The sequence below is a fragment of the Salvelinus sp. IW2-2015 genome, linkage group LG35 (genome assembly GCF_002910315.2).
Source record: "Salvelinus sp. IW2-2015 linkage group LG35, ASM291031v2, whole genome shotgun sequence".
Taxonomy (NCBI): Eukaryota; Metazoa; Chordata; class Actinopteri; order Salmoniformes; family Salmonidae; genus Salvelinus; species Salvelinus sp. IW2-2015.
The window spans coordinates 524,367-537,703 of NC_036874.1; the positions used below are offsets into that span (position 1 = coordinate 524,367).

General features: G+C 47.0%; 1 protein-coding gene and 1 long non-coding RNA gene across 2 annotated transcripts in view; both read right to left on the reverse strand.

Annotated features, from left to right (window-relative positions):
* Positions 1-4,824: 4,824 nt before the first annotated feature.
* The window catches only part of ephb6 (eph receptor B6), a 23,609-nt gene continuing 15,096 nt past the window's right edge, over positions 4,825-13,337 (reverse strand). Inside the window, 11 exon segments of the mRNA XM_070437367.1 lie at positions 4,825-6,260; positions 6,369-6,524; positions 6,703-6,887; positions 7,212-7,361; positions 7,534-7,752; positions 8,119-8,366; positions 8,525-8,641; positions 9,260-9,315; positions 9,420-9,534; positions 9,635-9,797; positions 9,901-10,025. Of these exon segments, the coding sequence (XP_070293468.1) occupies positions 6,155-6,260; positions 6,369-6,524; positions 6,703-6,887; positions 7,212-7,361; positions 7,534-7,752; positions 8,119-8,366; positions 8,525-8,641; positions 9,260-9,315; positions 9,420-9,534; positions 9,635-9,797; positions 9,901-10,025 (1,640 nt within the window). The 3' untranslated portion in view covers positions 4,825-6,154.
* LOC139023706 (uncharacterized) lies at positions 10,036-12,593 on the reverse strand. Its single transcript, XR_011474842.1, has 3 exons — positions 12,497-12,593; positions 12,185-12,265; positions 10,036-10,121 (listed from the first exon to the last, which is right to left on the reverse strand). It is a non-coding gene; the product is annotated as an uncharacterized lncRNA (long non-coding RNA).

Genomic DNA, 13,337 nt, shown 5'->3' on the forward strand with positions numbered 1-13,337 from the left:
CATGCTCTGAGGACGCGGCTGGGAATGCCGTCTGGGCCTGCAGCCTTGCGAGGTTAACACGTTTAAATTTTTACTCACCCGGCTGCAGTGAAGGAAGCCCGCAGTTTTGGTACACTGTCCTGTGTCGGGTGCCGTCTTCGATGGGACGTTAAACGGTGTCCTGACTCTCTGAGGTCATTAAAGATCCCATGCACTTATCCGAAGATTAGGGGTGTTAACCCCGGTGTCCTGGCTAAATTCCCAATCTGGCCCTCAAACCATCACGGTCACCTAATAATCCCCAGTTTACAATTGGCTCATTCATCCCCCTCCTGTCCCCTGTAACTATTCCCCAGGTCGTTGCTGCAAATGAGAATGTGTTCTCAGTCAACTTACCTGGTAAAATAAAGTATAAATAAAAAATAAATAAATAAAACACACACACACACAGAAATCAGTACCATGGACAGCCACATCACCTTTAGCTTACATTGATTGGACTAATTTGTTTTTGGTATCTTTTAGTTGTTACTGTATTAGACTAAGCATAGGTAATTTGATGATGTTGAGATGTTTAGGTTGAAATGGTGCTGGTATAGTGGAGGCAGCTACTGTTTTCTTTACTTGAGATAACTCTTCGTGTGTCTAAATCAATAGTTGATTAGCAGTCCGAAAACGTTGGAAACATTAACTTGCGACAATGCTGTAGGTCATGTCTGTTACATGCAATATGCTTTGTGGACTTCACCGGACAGATGTTGCTCTCCGGTTTTGTGATGAAACAATGGTGTGGTTGAATTTATTCTGCCACTGTGTCTTCTTACTGTCTCGGCCTTAGGCCTATATATCACGGTTGCAAGGCATATGATCTACCAGTTTATAGAGGAAACAACACAATTATCACAACACATAGGTTGTAAGAGCACCAGAGTCCGGATGCTCCTGGACTCTGGGGCTGACGAGAGTTTTATGGAAACTGCCCTGGTGTCGGAGCTGGGGATCTCCACAAAACCCCTCTCCATTTCCATGGACACCATTCGGGACTACAGCACCCTGGCCCCTCCCCCCATCTCTGCTCTCACCTCTCCCAAGGTTCCGTTCACGTGATCCCCAGCTGCTGACCGGGTGTTTTCGGATCTGAAGCATTGGTTCACCATCATTCATTCGGACCCGTCCCGTCAGTTTGTGGTAGAGGTCGACGCTTCTGACGTTGGAGTGGGGGCCATCCTGTCCCAGCGGTCTGCCCGGGACCAAAAGCTGCATCCCTGTGCCTTCCTGTCCCATTGTCCCAATCTCGCTTAGAGGAACTATGACGTAGGAAATCGGGAACTTCTGGCGGTCAAGATGATGTTGGAGGAGTGGGGGCACTGAATTGAAGGGGCGGAACATCCATTCTTGGTGTGGACCAAACATAAGAATTTAAAATACCTCAACACCGCCACCAAGCGCCTCAACTCTAGGCAGGCCGTTTGGCTCTGTTATTCACACAATTTCATTTTACCATCTCCTACCGCCCAGGGTCCAAGAATGTGAAGCCTGACGCTCTCTCTCTCCTGTACAGTTCCCGCTGCCACACCATCTGACTATGAGACCATCCTCCCTACCTCCTGTCTAGCAGCTACACTAGTCTGGGGTATTGAGGGCCTGGTCAGGGGGGGGCCCGGGTAACCGGATGTTCATCTCAGATTCGACTCGGTCCCCGGTCCTGGAGAGGGCTCATTCCTCTAAGCTAACCTGCCATCCCGGCTCCCGCCAAACCCTGGCCTTCTTCCGACAACGCTTTTGGTGGACCACTATGGTTTCTGACATCTCCACATTCGTCGCCGCATGCACGGTGTGTGGTCAGAATAAGACTCTGCGGCAAGCTCCGGTTGGCCTCCTTCAACCACTCCCTGGTCCTCATCGCCCCTGGTCCCATATATCCCTGGACTTTGTCACAAGTCTCCCTCCATCTGATGGCAACACCACCATCCTTACAGTGGTGGACTCATTTTCTAAAGCCGCCCATTTCATCCCCCTCCCCAAGTTACCGACATAATCTCCGATCGTGGTCCTCAGTTATCTTCCCGATTCTAGAAGGCGTTCTGCACCCTCATTGGGTCGTCGGCCAGCCTGTCCTCCGGGTTTCATCTTCAATCCAACGGCCAGTCGGAGCGTGCCAATCAGGACCTGGAGACGACTCTTCGGTGTCTCATCTCGGCCAAACCCACCACCTGGAGCCAGCAACTCGTGTGGGTGGAGTATGCTCGGAACACCCTTCCCTGCCCGGCCACTGGGCTCTCGCCCTTCGAGTGCTCCGTGGGATATCAGCCCCCACTCTTCCCTAAGCAAGAGGAAGAGGTCAACATACCCTCGGGCCAGTTGTTCGTCCGCCGCTGTTGGCGTACCTGGAAGAGAGCTCGGACCCCGGCTCTCATCTCGGGCAGAGGGTATGGCTGTCTACGCCGGATCTGCCCCTCCGTGTGGAGTCTCTTAAGCTTTCCCCCCATTTTATTGGTCCATTCCCCATCTCTAAAGTCCTTAGCCCCTCTGTTGTTCGTCTTCTGTTGCCCCATCCCCTCCATATACATCCTACTTTTAATCTGTCTAGGATTAAACCTTCATCTCACAGACCTTTGTCTCCTTCTGTGTCTGCATCTGGGTCATATCATGAGTCATGATACCATTTGCACAAGGCTACTAGGCTATTTTAGCCTTCTTGCAATGAAATACTTCAACCACTAGAAACTGTGCATACGCATGATCTAAAGTTTGCGGGGGGATAAGCACATTCTCACCTCAATTTCAGTTTTTATAAATGCTAACTTTTGCGTAAAAATTGGCATACACGTTTTGTGCATATTTTGTGCATATGCAATGTTTATAGTTGAGGCCCCTGGTCAGTGGCAACCCGTCATTCAGGGCAGGTGGGGCATATCAGTTTGCAAACAATGTAAAACATTTATTGAGTTAATAAAGCTGCATATTAACATGGTCTCTTTTTAGGTTTCTTGAGTAAGGCAGCTCCAAAACACAGGTGTTTCAGCCTAGCTCAGTTCTTTCTGTGGTGACAGCTAGCGGAAAATACAGAGCGCAGGGGTTGGTAATCTTCTCTAGTTGCACTGTGATTGGCTCAGTGTTCTGTCACTGCGAAATCTACAGGGAGAGCTAGATATTTCAAGCCCCTTGGGTGCTGCCATAGATTTACATTAGAAGTGCCCATCCAAGAAGGCTCAAGGTCATTGGCCACAGATAAAATGATGTCAAATCACATTATATCTACCGTAACTTTGATTGGACTGATTGGACTGACTCATGTCAACATCATACTTTCAAAATCTTAGCTAGCAAGCTAGACAAGCAGTCATCGTCATGAATCACGTCGACAGTCTACTGGCAAATCCTTTTCAATCCTTGTCATATGAAGAGAAATTATAGATAAAATATATCAGTGGTCATTGGCCATTGGACATAAACGTTACACAGCAAGTTCAACAATCGCAAATTCAACAATGAGTGGTTTGGAAGGAATCAGTGGCTAACTGCAAGCGTTGCAAAGAAATCACTATTTTGCTCCCCTACCTGCTATTCGGTGGAGATGGTGTGTGGTCCAAGTCTGGGTTGAAGCGTTTCTTTTCCAAGCTTAAAAGGACAAACATTCACACGCAACACCATGGGCCAGAAAAGATTGAATACATTGGCCATGCTGTCAATCCAGCATGACTTCTGCCACGTTCAAAACAACTGGAAACTTGGAAATCTCAGACTTCAGTGAGTTCAACACAACTGGGAACTCCGGGGGAAAAAAACACATTTTGAGCGGTCATCTAACTGGGAATTCTGGCCTCTTTCTAGAGCTCCGACCTGAAGATCACTAACGTCATAATTCGACCTTGTTTTTTCCAAATTCCCAGTTGTATTGAAAGCACCATAAATCCATAGAAATGCCAGACTTTTATGACAAAGATTCATGACAAAATTTTCCCACAAGAAGGACCGCCATCACCTTCCTGTTCAAGTGAGCACAGCACAACAGTGAGTCCAAAAATGTCTTGTATGCTGCTGCAATATGCCAGGGAGATATGTATACTGTAGATAAGATAGTAATAGTAAATGTATGTTGTGTAGTGAGCTGTTAGCAGCCTATGTGCCTCACCCTAATAATTTGGTCTCTTTCCCCCTCAAAACTTAGCCTACTGTTCTGACTTGGTGGTGCACATGTAGCCTATAGCCTGTTTTAGAGAAATGTCTTCAAATATTGTAAGAGTTTTCATTGTCTGCTTATATGCCCCATTTATTTATCCTACGGTCCTGACTTGGTGTACAGGGAGAATACTGTAAGAACGGCCCATGTTCTGAATTCTGTCGCTGTACGTTTTAAAAGTGCTGAACAAATAGTTATATTGACTACGTCCATCTTAGCTCGCTCATTAATGTCTTAATCAAAATTACGAATAGCCCCTGATCCGCTCACCGTTCCCTTATGCCATAGTTTCTACATCTCAATTGTCATTAGAAACCACATTTGTTTAAGCAAGTCAGCCATATCAGCGAAGTTTTAAAAAAAGGCAGTGAATGAGGCTGAATGAACTGTTTCGCTGCCAGACAAGGCTCCGCTGATAGCCAGGTGTAACGGTCGTAAGGATCCCGTGCATGGTGCTGAAAAGAAACAGTGCCACAYCAGTTWGTGGGCACCYTTTTTCACTGTTATAGTGCAATTCATGTATTGCTTAGTGTTGTYTAGTGGCTTTGTTGGCAATTTGTTTTTGAGTTTGCRCCACCAAGATTGACATGCTAAAATCGCCAGTGCCCCTGGTGATTAAACTGTTTTTATGCGTCAGACACATAACAGGCTTAATGCAGTGATTTAAATAAAATCATATTCTTTATTTTACAAATTTGCACAACAGTGGAATAGTGGTGAACACATACAAATAAACATACTTACTCATGTGCATACACTCATACACACACACACTCATACACACACACAAGAATGAGAGAAGGTGAAACTCATTACTGGAGACGTGTAGGCGCCGAGGTCCAGAGTGATGACAAAATTCCAATTTATGACACTGTTTGGATGGCTGACCATCTGTGGGCTATCAAAGGGGTCAAACACACCTTATCTTAGGCTTTCTCCGGGGAGGGACGTTCCCACAGAACCCTGGGAGCGTGGACACCATTGGAGGTGTGAAGACGGATTAAATTAAAGTTACTGTGTGAATTAAATTGTCATGTTACAAATGTTGATATGTTTTATTGTACTCTAAGTGTTATGGATTTATTGTTACAGGGAAACTGTGATTTTGTTAGCCGGACGGATAGTTCAAAGAGGAGTGACAAGGAATGGTGACCCGCCTCAGTTGGTGGGGATTTCTTCACCCCCCCCACACACATACACACACTCCTCATACAACATACACACATCAACACAAACAGACACAGAATACTCACGAAGCATAACATCGCCTTCCTTACTTCGATGGGCAATCAGATCACATAGTCATTTCACATTCACAATGCTCAAATGACCCAGTGACTTTATCTATAAAAAAAGGAATGTGAACTGTGAAATATACACAGAGGAGGGTGCTGCTCAATGGTGGGTGACTCCATTCTGCCACGATGTAAACTACAACCACATTTCTTGAGTCTAATGGAATAATCCCCAGATGTGACCAGGCTAGTGACCGATGGGAGAAACCATTGGCTAATGTTTAGTCAACAAGGGTTGCCATTTTCTGATTTCAGTACATATGATGTGATGTAGCTTAACAAATAATCATGAACAGTGTTCATGATATCAACATGAATCAGTAAAATCACTTTTGATTGTCTATGCAATTGCTTGTGACGGGAGATCCCTATGTTTGGGTAAAAAATAAATGTTCACTGTTTTCATTTATTGAGGGTGGTGACACGAGTGAAAGAGGGAGGGACAGTAGTGAGACAATGTGGGAGGAGTGAGGGAAAGAGAGGAGGAAGAGAGAAGTAGAGACTGGCAAAAAGAGAGTTAGAATGGTAACAACAGCAAACAAGTGAAATAAAACACATTTTTTAAGACTTTTCCCCTTCAAATCTTCCTGTTCCTCCTCAGCAACTCTCCTCCCAGATCTTGCTTTGCCTTGGACTACAGCTCCAATAGTGCACCTCTCTGTTACTTCCTGTGAAGCTCTCAGGTGCTTGGTGGGTTCTAGACCTCCACCTGGCCCTGGGTGAGGTGAGTTCTGAGCTGCTGGGCTGCATTGGTGATCTTCCTCTGGTGTCCCAACAGGTCCACCCCCAGGTTCTGCACATCCCTGAGGGAAGGAGAGAAGGAGAGAGAGAGTATCCATTGCTTATAAAATCATGATTAGCATTTTATGAAAATAACTTTATTGATATTGAAATGGAAGCCCAGGACTCACTCCATGGTTACCCTGCTGACTCGGTCCAGTGTGTCCAGATGTGCCCTCTCAAACTGGTCCTTATACCTGTCCATCCTCAACGCTGTCAGCCACTCACTGACCGTCGCCACTGACGACAGGTCTGTGGGGGTGGGACTCAGCAGTGGCTGGGTGGAGCTTGAGTTGGAGAGGGAAAGATCGAGATTGGAAATGATTGGCCTAACATAGCAATGATTCAATACATTTACATGATAACATAATACATGCTCTCCTAAGATCACTGTTTGTGAATGTGAACCGTTACGTCTGCTGTGTAAAATATGGAAGAAAAGGCAGATGGGAGGTGTAGTCTCACCGGGGATGCTCTGCCTTGAGGGAGGCAGGGTGTCGTATGAGCCTGTCCAGGGAGGAGAGGAGGGAGTCGAAGCCTAGCCGGTCGCCCCTCTCAGCCTGCCAACACTGCAGCATCAGGGAGTGGAGCGCTGGAGGACAGTTATTTGGGGCTGGGAGACGGTACTGGTCTGCTACCGCCTTCATTACCTGTATTATAGGGAGGGAAGAGAGAGGAGGTAGGGGAGGGGAGAAAGAAGGCGGACAGGGGCAAGGAGAGGGAGACAGAGAGGCAAAGGGAGGAAGAGCAAGAAGAGAGAGAGCGAGAGGGGGAGAGAGAGAGAGAGGCAGAGAGAGGGGGAGAGAGGGAGAAAGAAGGAGGAAGGGTATTAGTAACCATCTGGATGTTAACAAGCTGCCCTATATAGAGAGGTCCCATCAGTACAGAGGGACTTACAGATGATTAACCATTCTGTTCAGCTGTCAGTGTGTTTAGTCTCTGTTTGGCTCTCGCTTAACCCTCCCACAACTCACTTCCTGATTGCTCATGTCCCAGTATGGCCGCTCGCCATATGACATCACTTCCCACATGAGCACTCCGAAGCTCCAGACATCACTAGCTGAGCTGAACTTGCGATGCTGGAAGGCCTCCGGGGCTGTCCACCTGACAGGAATCTTACTGCCCTGAGAGGAGAGAGAGGGATGAGTGGTTGAGAGAGGAGGGAGAAGGGTGAGTGGTTGAGCACTGTGAATGTTATGATCTTCTATTAACATAAGTAGTCTTTTAGAGTGGAAATACAAGACTAATCATCACTAAACAAACACAGAAGCAACTCAATTTCCCAGCAGCATGTACCAGTGAGGCAGTGTAGGTGGGCATGTTYTGGTCCAGACCCCTCATGAGGCGCGACAGCCCAAAGTCAGACACCTTACACACCAGGTTAGAGTTGACCAGCACGTTCCTAGCAGCCAGGTCCCGGTGGACAAAGTTCCTCTCAGAGAGGTACCTCATCCCAGCCCCAACACCCCTCACCATCCCTACCAGCTGGAGAACACTGAACTGGTCCTCATTCTCCTGGGGGGTGAGAGAGATGGAGAGAGAGAGATACATTATATTACATTAACTGACCATAATCTACAGTTTTCTCAGTCTCACCCTGAGGAGTTAGTTACTGTGTAGATGGGAGTAGTAGTTCTTAGTCTAACATGGTGTAGATGGGAGTTGTAGTTCTTGGTCTACCAGGATGTAGATGAGAGTGGTAGTTCTTAGTCTAACATGGTGTGGCCGGAAGTTGTAGTTCCTAGGCTAACATGATGTAGATGGGAGGTGTAGTTCTTAGTCTAATATGGTGTAGGTGGGAGTTGTAGTTCTTGGTCTAACATGGTGTGGCTGGGAGTTGTAGTTCTTAGTCTAACATGGTGTAGCTGTTGTAGCTCTCACCCTGAGGAAGGCATCCAGTGGTCCATTCTCCATGAACTCAGTGATGATCCTCTCTGGTGGGCTTTGTGTGACCACCCCTTCCAGCTTCAGCACGTTGGGGTGGTCAAACTGACCCAGCACCCCCGCCTCGGTCATAAACACTGCCTTCTCTCTGTCTGTCACGCCCCAGCGTAGCGTCTTCACCGCCACCAGCACCTCCCTACGACCCAGGGGGCGGTAGCGCCCCCGAGACACCTCCCCAAACTGGGCTGCAGGGGGTGGGGGAAATGGTGGGAGAGAGAGAGAGATATTATGAGTTGAGTTTGGACCCAGCTTGACTCCTGGCCCAACTTATGAGCTATGAAAACACCTGACAAGCTTTTTACAGAACTATCCCTGTAAGCATGYATCAAACCAGGACCCCTACCTGCACCAATCACCTCTTCTATCTTGAGGTGAGAGGGGTCGATCTCACGGGCAAACTCCTTGACCGCCTCACTGGGGTCCTCATAGGTGGAAGGGTCCACGTAGTACTTCACCCCCCCTGACAGAGGGAACACACAGAGCAGGGATGGCTGTAGTGAACGAGTACAATTACAAAATAGGGCCTGTACAGTGTGTGTGTTGATGTACAGTATTTGGCCCTAGACTTTGACATGTCTGGGTCAAGCCATGCTGCGTGACATGCTGCATGATGGCAGAACACTGAGCCCAGAGGAATAATGTCACCCTGAATAAAAACATGCTGCGTTTGGACAAGCAGAACATGTATTTCTTCCTCTCCTCATCTTTCTCCCTCCTTATCCCTCTCCCTTTCATTGCCCATGTCTTTTTCTCTCTGTCTCTCTACAGATTCTCCCTCCTTATCCCTCTCCCTTTCATTGCCCATGTCTTTTTCTCTCTGTCTCTCTACAGATGTCACTCTCTCTTCTTCTCTGTCTTTCCCTCCCCTCTCCCCCTCTTTCTCCCACAAGCCCTTGGGGTTATGATGGTAATGGGCATTAGACACGGTCACTACTTCCATTCTCCTCTATAACACACTGCAGAGGCATCCTCTGCACCAACATGTCAACAACACCATAGAAGTAGCATATACCAAATATACAGACAGAGAATATTACAGACAGAATGATAATAGTAGCCATCATACACCCTGACTCACCTTTGTGGCTGATGTACCTCTGGAGTCTGTCACTGTAGGGGCTCTCCCTCCTCTTACTGAGTAAAGACAACAAACCAGTGTTTCAGAACATTGCACTGTGTGTGTGACATGAGTGTGACATTATCATGTATGTGTGGGTAGGAGTTAAGGACCCACTCACCTGCGGAACACAAAAACGACCACTATCGCCACAACGACCAGGAGGAAGGCTGCCCCGCCCATCACAGAACCAACCAATAGAGGGAGCCGATTCTGGATCTGCTTAGAACTCCCCTCTGAGAAAGAAAAAGTGAGAAGCAGAGAGCGATTTAGAGGGTGTTATTGACTGTGAGTGTGTGTGTGGTGCATGCATTTGTGTGTTTGTGTGTGAGTTACCCAGGGCCAATGTAGTGAAGTAGATAGTATGACTGTAGGGGCCATAGCCCCTCTCGTTGCGGGCCCTGATCTGGAAGGCGTAGATGGAGCCAGGAGCCAGATAGTTGACAGTCACTGTGTTGGTCTCACTGAACACACTCACTGCACTGTCCTCATCTGAACCCTGGGAGAGAGGGGGAGGGAGGGAGAGAGGGGGAGGGAGGGAGAATGGTTCAGCCTCTGGGTGTATGTACTTGTGTCTACATATATGTGTGTGTAGCCTATACCTTGTCGTAGTATCTGAGCTGGTACTCCAGTATGTCTCCATTGGGTCTGTCAGGCTGTGGCCAGGACAGGGTGATGGAGTCTGGGGCTCGACTCAACTGGTGCAGGCTAGGGACCAGAGAGGGCACTNTGTCTCCATTGGGTCTGTCAGGCTGTGGCCAGGACAGGGTGATGGAGTCTGGGGCTCGACTCAACTGGTGCAGGCTAGGGACCAGAGAGGGCACTGGGAGAGAGAGAGATGGTGAGAGAGATGTATGAGTTTTGTAAAGAAAGAGGGGGGAAGAAAGAGGAACAGGAGGGAGAACATAAGCTGGCCTTGCCAGATCATGTAATTTCTGTATTGACCAGATGGGGGCAGCATGACACAGACTAGTGAATGAGCCAGCTCTGTAGAGTGCTGTCTGGCCAAAGATTTGTATAACTGACCCAAGATAGACCAGAGCCTGTCGTTTCCAATGGGAGAAAATGAATCATAGTGGGAAGAACAAGCAAGGAGGTGGGCAGAGCTAAGCACAAGCTAGTGAGATCCTATTGGAGCGTTATAGCATTTTTGTGCTGCTACCATGTTGTGTTGCTACCATGTTGTTGTCATGTTGTGATGCTACCATGCTGTGTTGTCATGTGTTGCTGCCTTGCTATGTTGTTTTCTTAGGTCTCTCTTTATGTAGTGTTGTGTTGTCTCTCTTGTCGTGATGTGTTTTGTCCTATATTTTTATGTTATTTATTTATTTTAATCCCAGGCCCCCGTCCCCGCAGGATGTCTTTTGCCTTTTGGTAGGCCGTCATTGTAAATAATAATTTGTTCTTAACTGACTTGCCTAGTTAAATAAATATAATTAATTAATTAATTAGCATATTTCCGTTAGGGAACGCCTACTATGCAGTGCTCGTCTGCAATAACTCAATTAGCCCTTGTACTCCTTCTAAACAACAACATTTTTAGAAATGTTGGCAAAGGGTAAAGTATAAAAAACGCAGTCCACTCTGTTTGTTACAGATTATAGTTTTGGAAACAGATAACTGTATGGAGATCAAATGTTTAATCAATGAGAAAATGATCAGAATGTCGGCCACTGGGCTTACTCTCATCACCATATTTGGTAGTGAGTAGAAACGCCAACCAGATGCTTCACATTTATACATCCATTGAAATATCTGTCTCATTGTTCTATCTGTGGTGTGGACTTGCCTGCCAGACTTAGCTGTGCCACCCAGGCTGGGAACAGGTTCAGTATGACTCTGTCGTTACAATGGTCGTATCTATTAGAATTAATGTCATTTCACAACCCCAAATGCTTTCTCTAACTCAGAAGGCAACACAAACAGAAGTTTAAAAACCTAATAATACCATTATTATTAGCAGATCTCTGCCGTATGGGGCTTCAAAATGTTATTTGTCAAATCTAATTGGCTATAAGAAATTCTTTATTTTCAAAAGGAGGAAAATAGCTAAATAAAAGTTACAAGTTTCTCTCTGTCTGTCTATAAACTGTCTGTCTATAAACTGTCTGTCTAAACTGTCTGTCTGTAAACTCTCTCCCTCCTCTCCCGTCCCTCTCTATATCTCCTCTCTATATCTCTCTTCTGAGCATAAGTGAGCTGACAGGATATCGAGTCCAGAGAGCAGGACCGGAAAAGATGGAGAGCAGAAAAGAGAGAGGATAGACACCCATACTTAAAGAAACTGATGTAGACACAGACAGACATGAAGTACACACACACACACACACACACACACACACACACACACACACACACACAACACACACACCACACACACACACACACACACACACACACACACACACACACACACACACACACACACACACACACACACACACACACACACACACAAAAAAAAATGGACAAACTGAAAGTTTATTCCTTTACTCTCTTGTCACTCTCCTTAAAGGGCAACTTCACAACTTTTCAATCGCATTTTCATTATCTCCAGTACAATACCAGTGTCAACATATGTGAAAACGGCGCATTTCTAACGTTTTGTTGAAAAAAATATGACGCTAAAAAGTTCTACCCGATGACATCATCAAAAGTTACAACGAAAAAAGTGATTTTCAAACACTATGAGATTCACGGTGACGTGGGGAGCAAGACTAGAAACTTCTTGCAGGATTTGAAAATGACTTTTAATCCTACAGTGTGATGTTACAGAGAAGCTTTAACCACAATCATAGAAACGCTGTTTTTACGTATGTAGACACTGGTTTGGTGCTGGAGATGAAAAGTGGCAGAAGGGCCCTTTAGCCTGACTCATGCTCTCACCTGATTGGCTAGTAGTGAAATTGATTGCTGATGAATTGAGGGGGAAAGGACTCAGAGCTGGACATCATTGACCGCTTGCACCTGTCAATCAACAGCAGGAAAACGTAAGACAAGGTTAGGTTAACTAAGTGGATGTACATTTAATCTAGTATCTATATGAGGTAGGTGACTCTAATGCACAAGTTTTATACCTGTATGAGGTAGGTGATGGGGAAATGTAGTGTCTATAGTTTTAGTTCTACCTGTATGAGATAGTTAACTCTAGTACTCATGGGAGTTATGTCTACTGTAGTATGGCATGATTAGTCATACCTGTATAAGGTAGGTGACTCTGGTGAGCAGGTTGTTGAGGGTGACCTTGGTCTGTTGATTGCCAGTCTGGGATGGGTGAAGGTGACCGCCTCTCCACACCAGGAGCACGCCCCCGGGGCGGTGAAGGTGGCCGAGGGACAAATCTACACACCACCCCATACCACACCTCGCTACGACCACCCATGTCCAGTGAGGCGCCACGCAAAGACACCCCACCATCACCACTCTCATACTCCCAGGAGACAGAGGTCGGAGCAGAGGGAGAGCCTGGAGGAGAGAGAGAGGGGAGGTGGAGTGAGAGATGAACATTTTTGAACCTCTTTGGGTCAGTACTAGTGCCAGGCATCAACACATTAAAACAGCATTCATCAATTCCAGTTCACACATAATCATATCTCAGGGACAGATAGAATGAGTAATGTCAGAGAGAGACAGAGAGAGAAGGGATGGGGACTGGGGAGTCAGAGAGAGACAGAGAGAGAGGGATGGGGACTGGGGAGACAGAGAGAGACGAGAGAGAGGGATGGGGACTGGGGAGACAGAGAGAGACAGAGAGAGAGGGATGGGGACTGGGAGCAGAGAGAGACAGAGAGAGAGGGATGGGGACTGGGGAGTCAGAGAGAGACAGAGAGAGAGGGATGGGGACTGGGGAGTAGAGAAGACAGAGAGAGAGGGATGGGGACTGGGGAGCAGAGAGAGAGACAGAGAGAGAGGGATGGGGACTGGGGAAGCAGAGAGAGACAGAGAGAGAGGGATGGGGAGGGAGTCAGAGAGAGAGAGAGAGAGGATGGGGACTGGGGAGACAGAGAGAGACAGAGAGAGAGGGATGGGGGACTGGGAG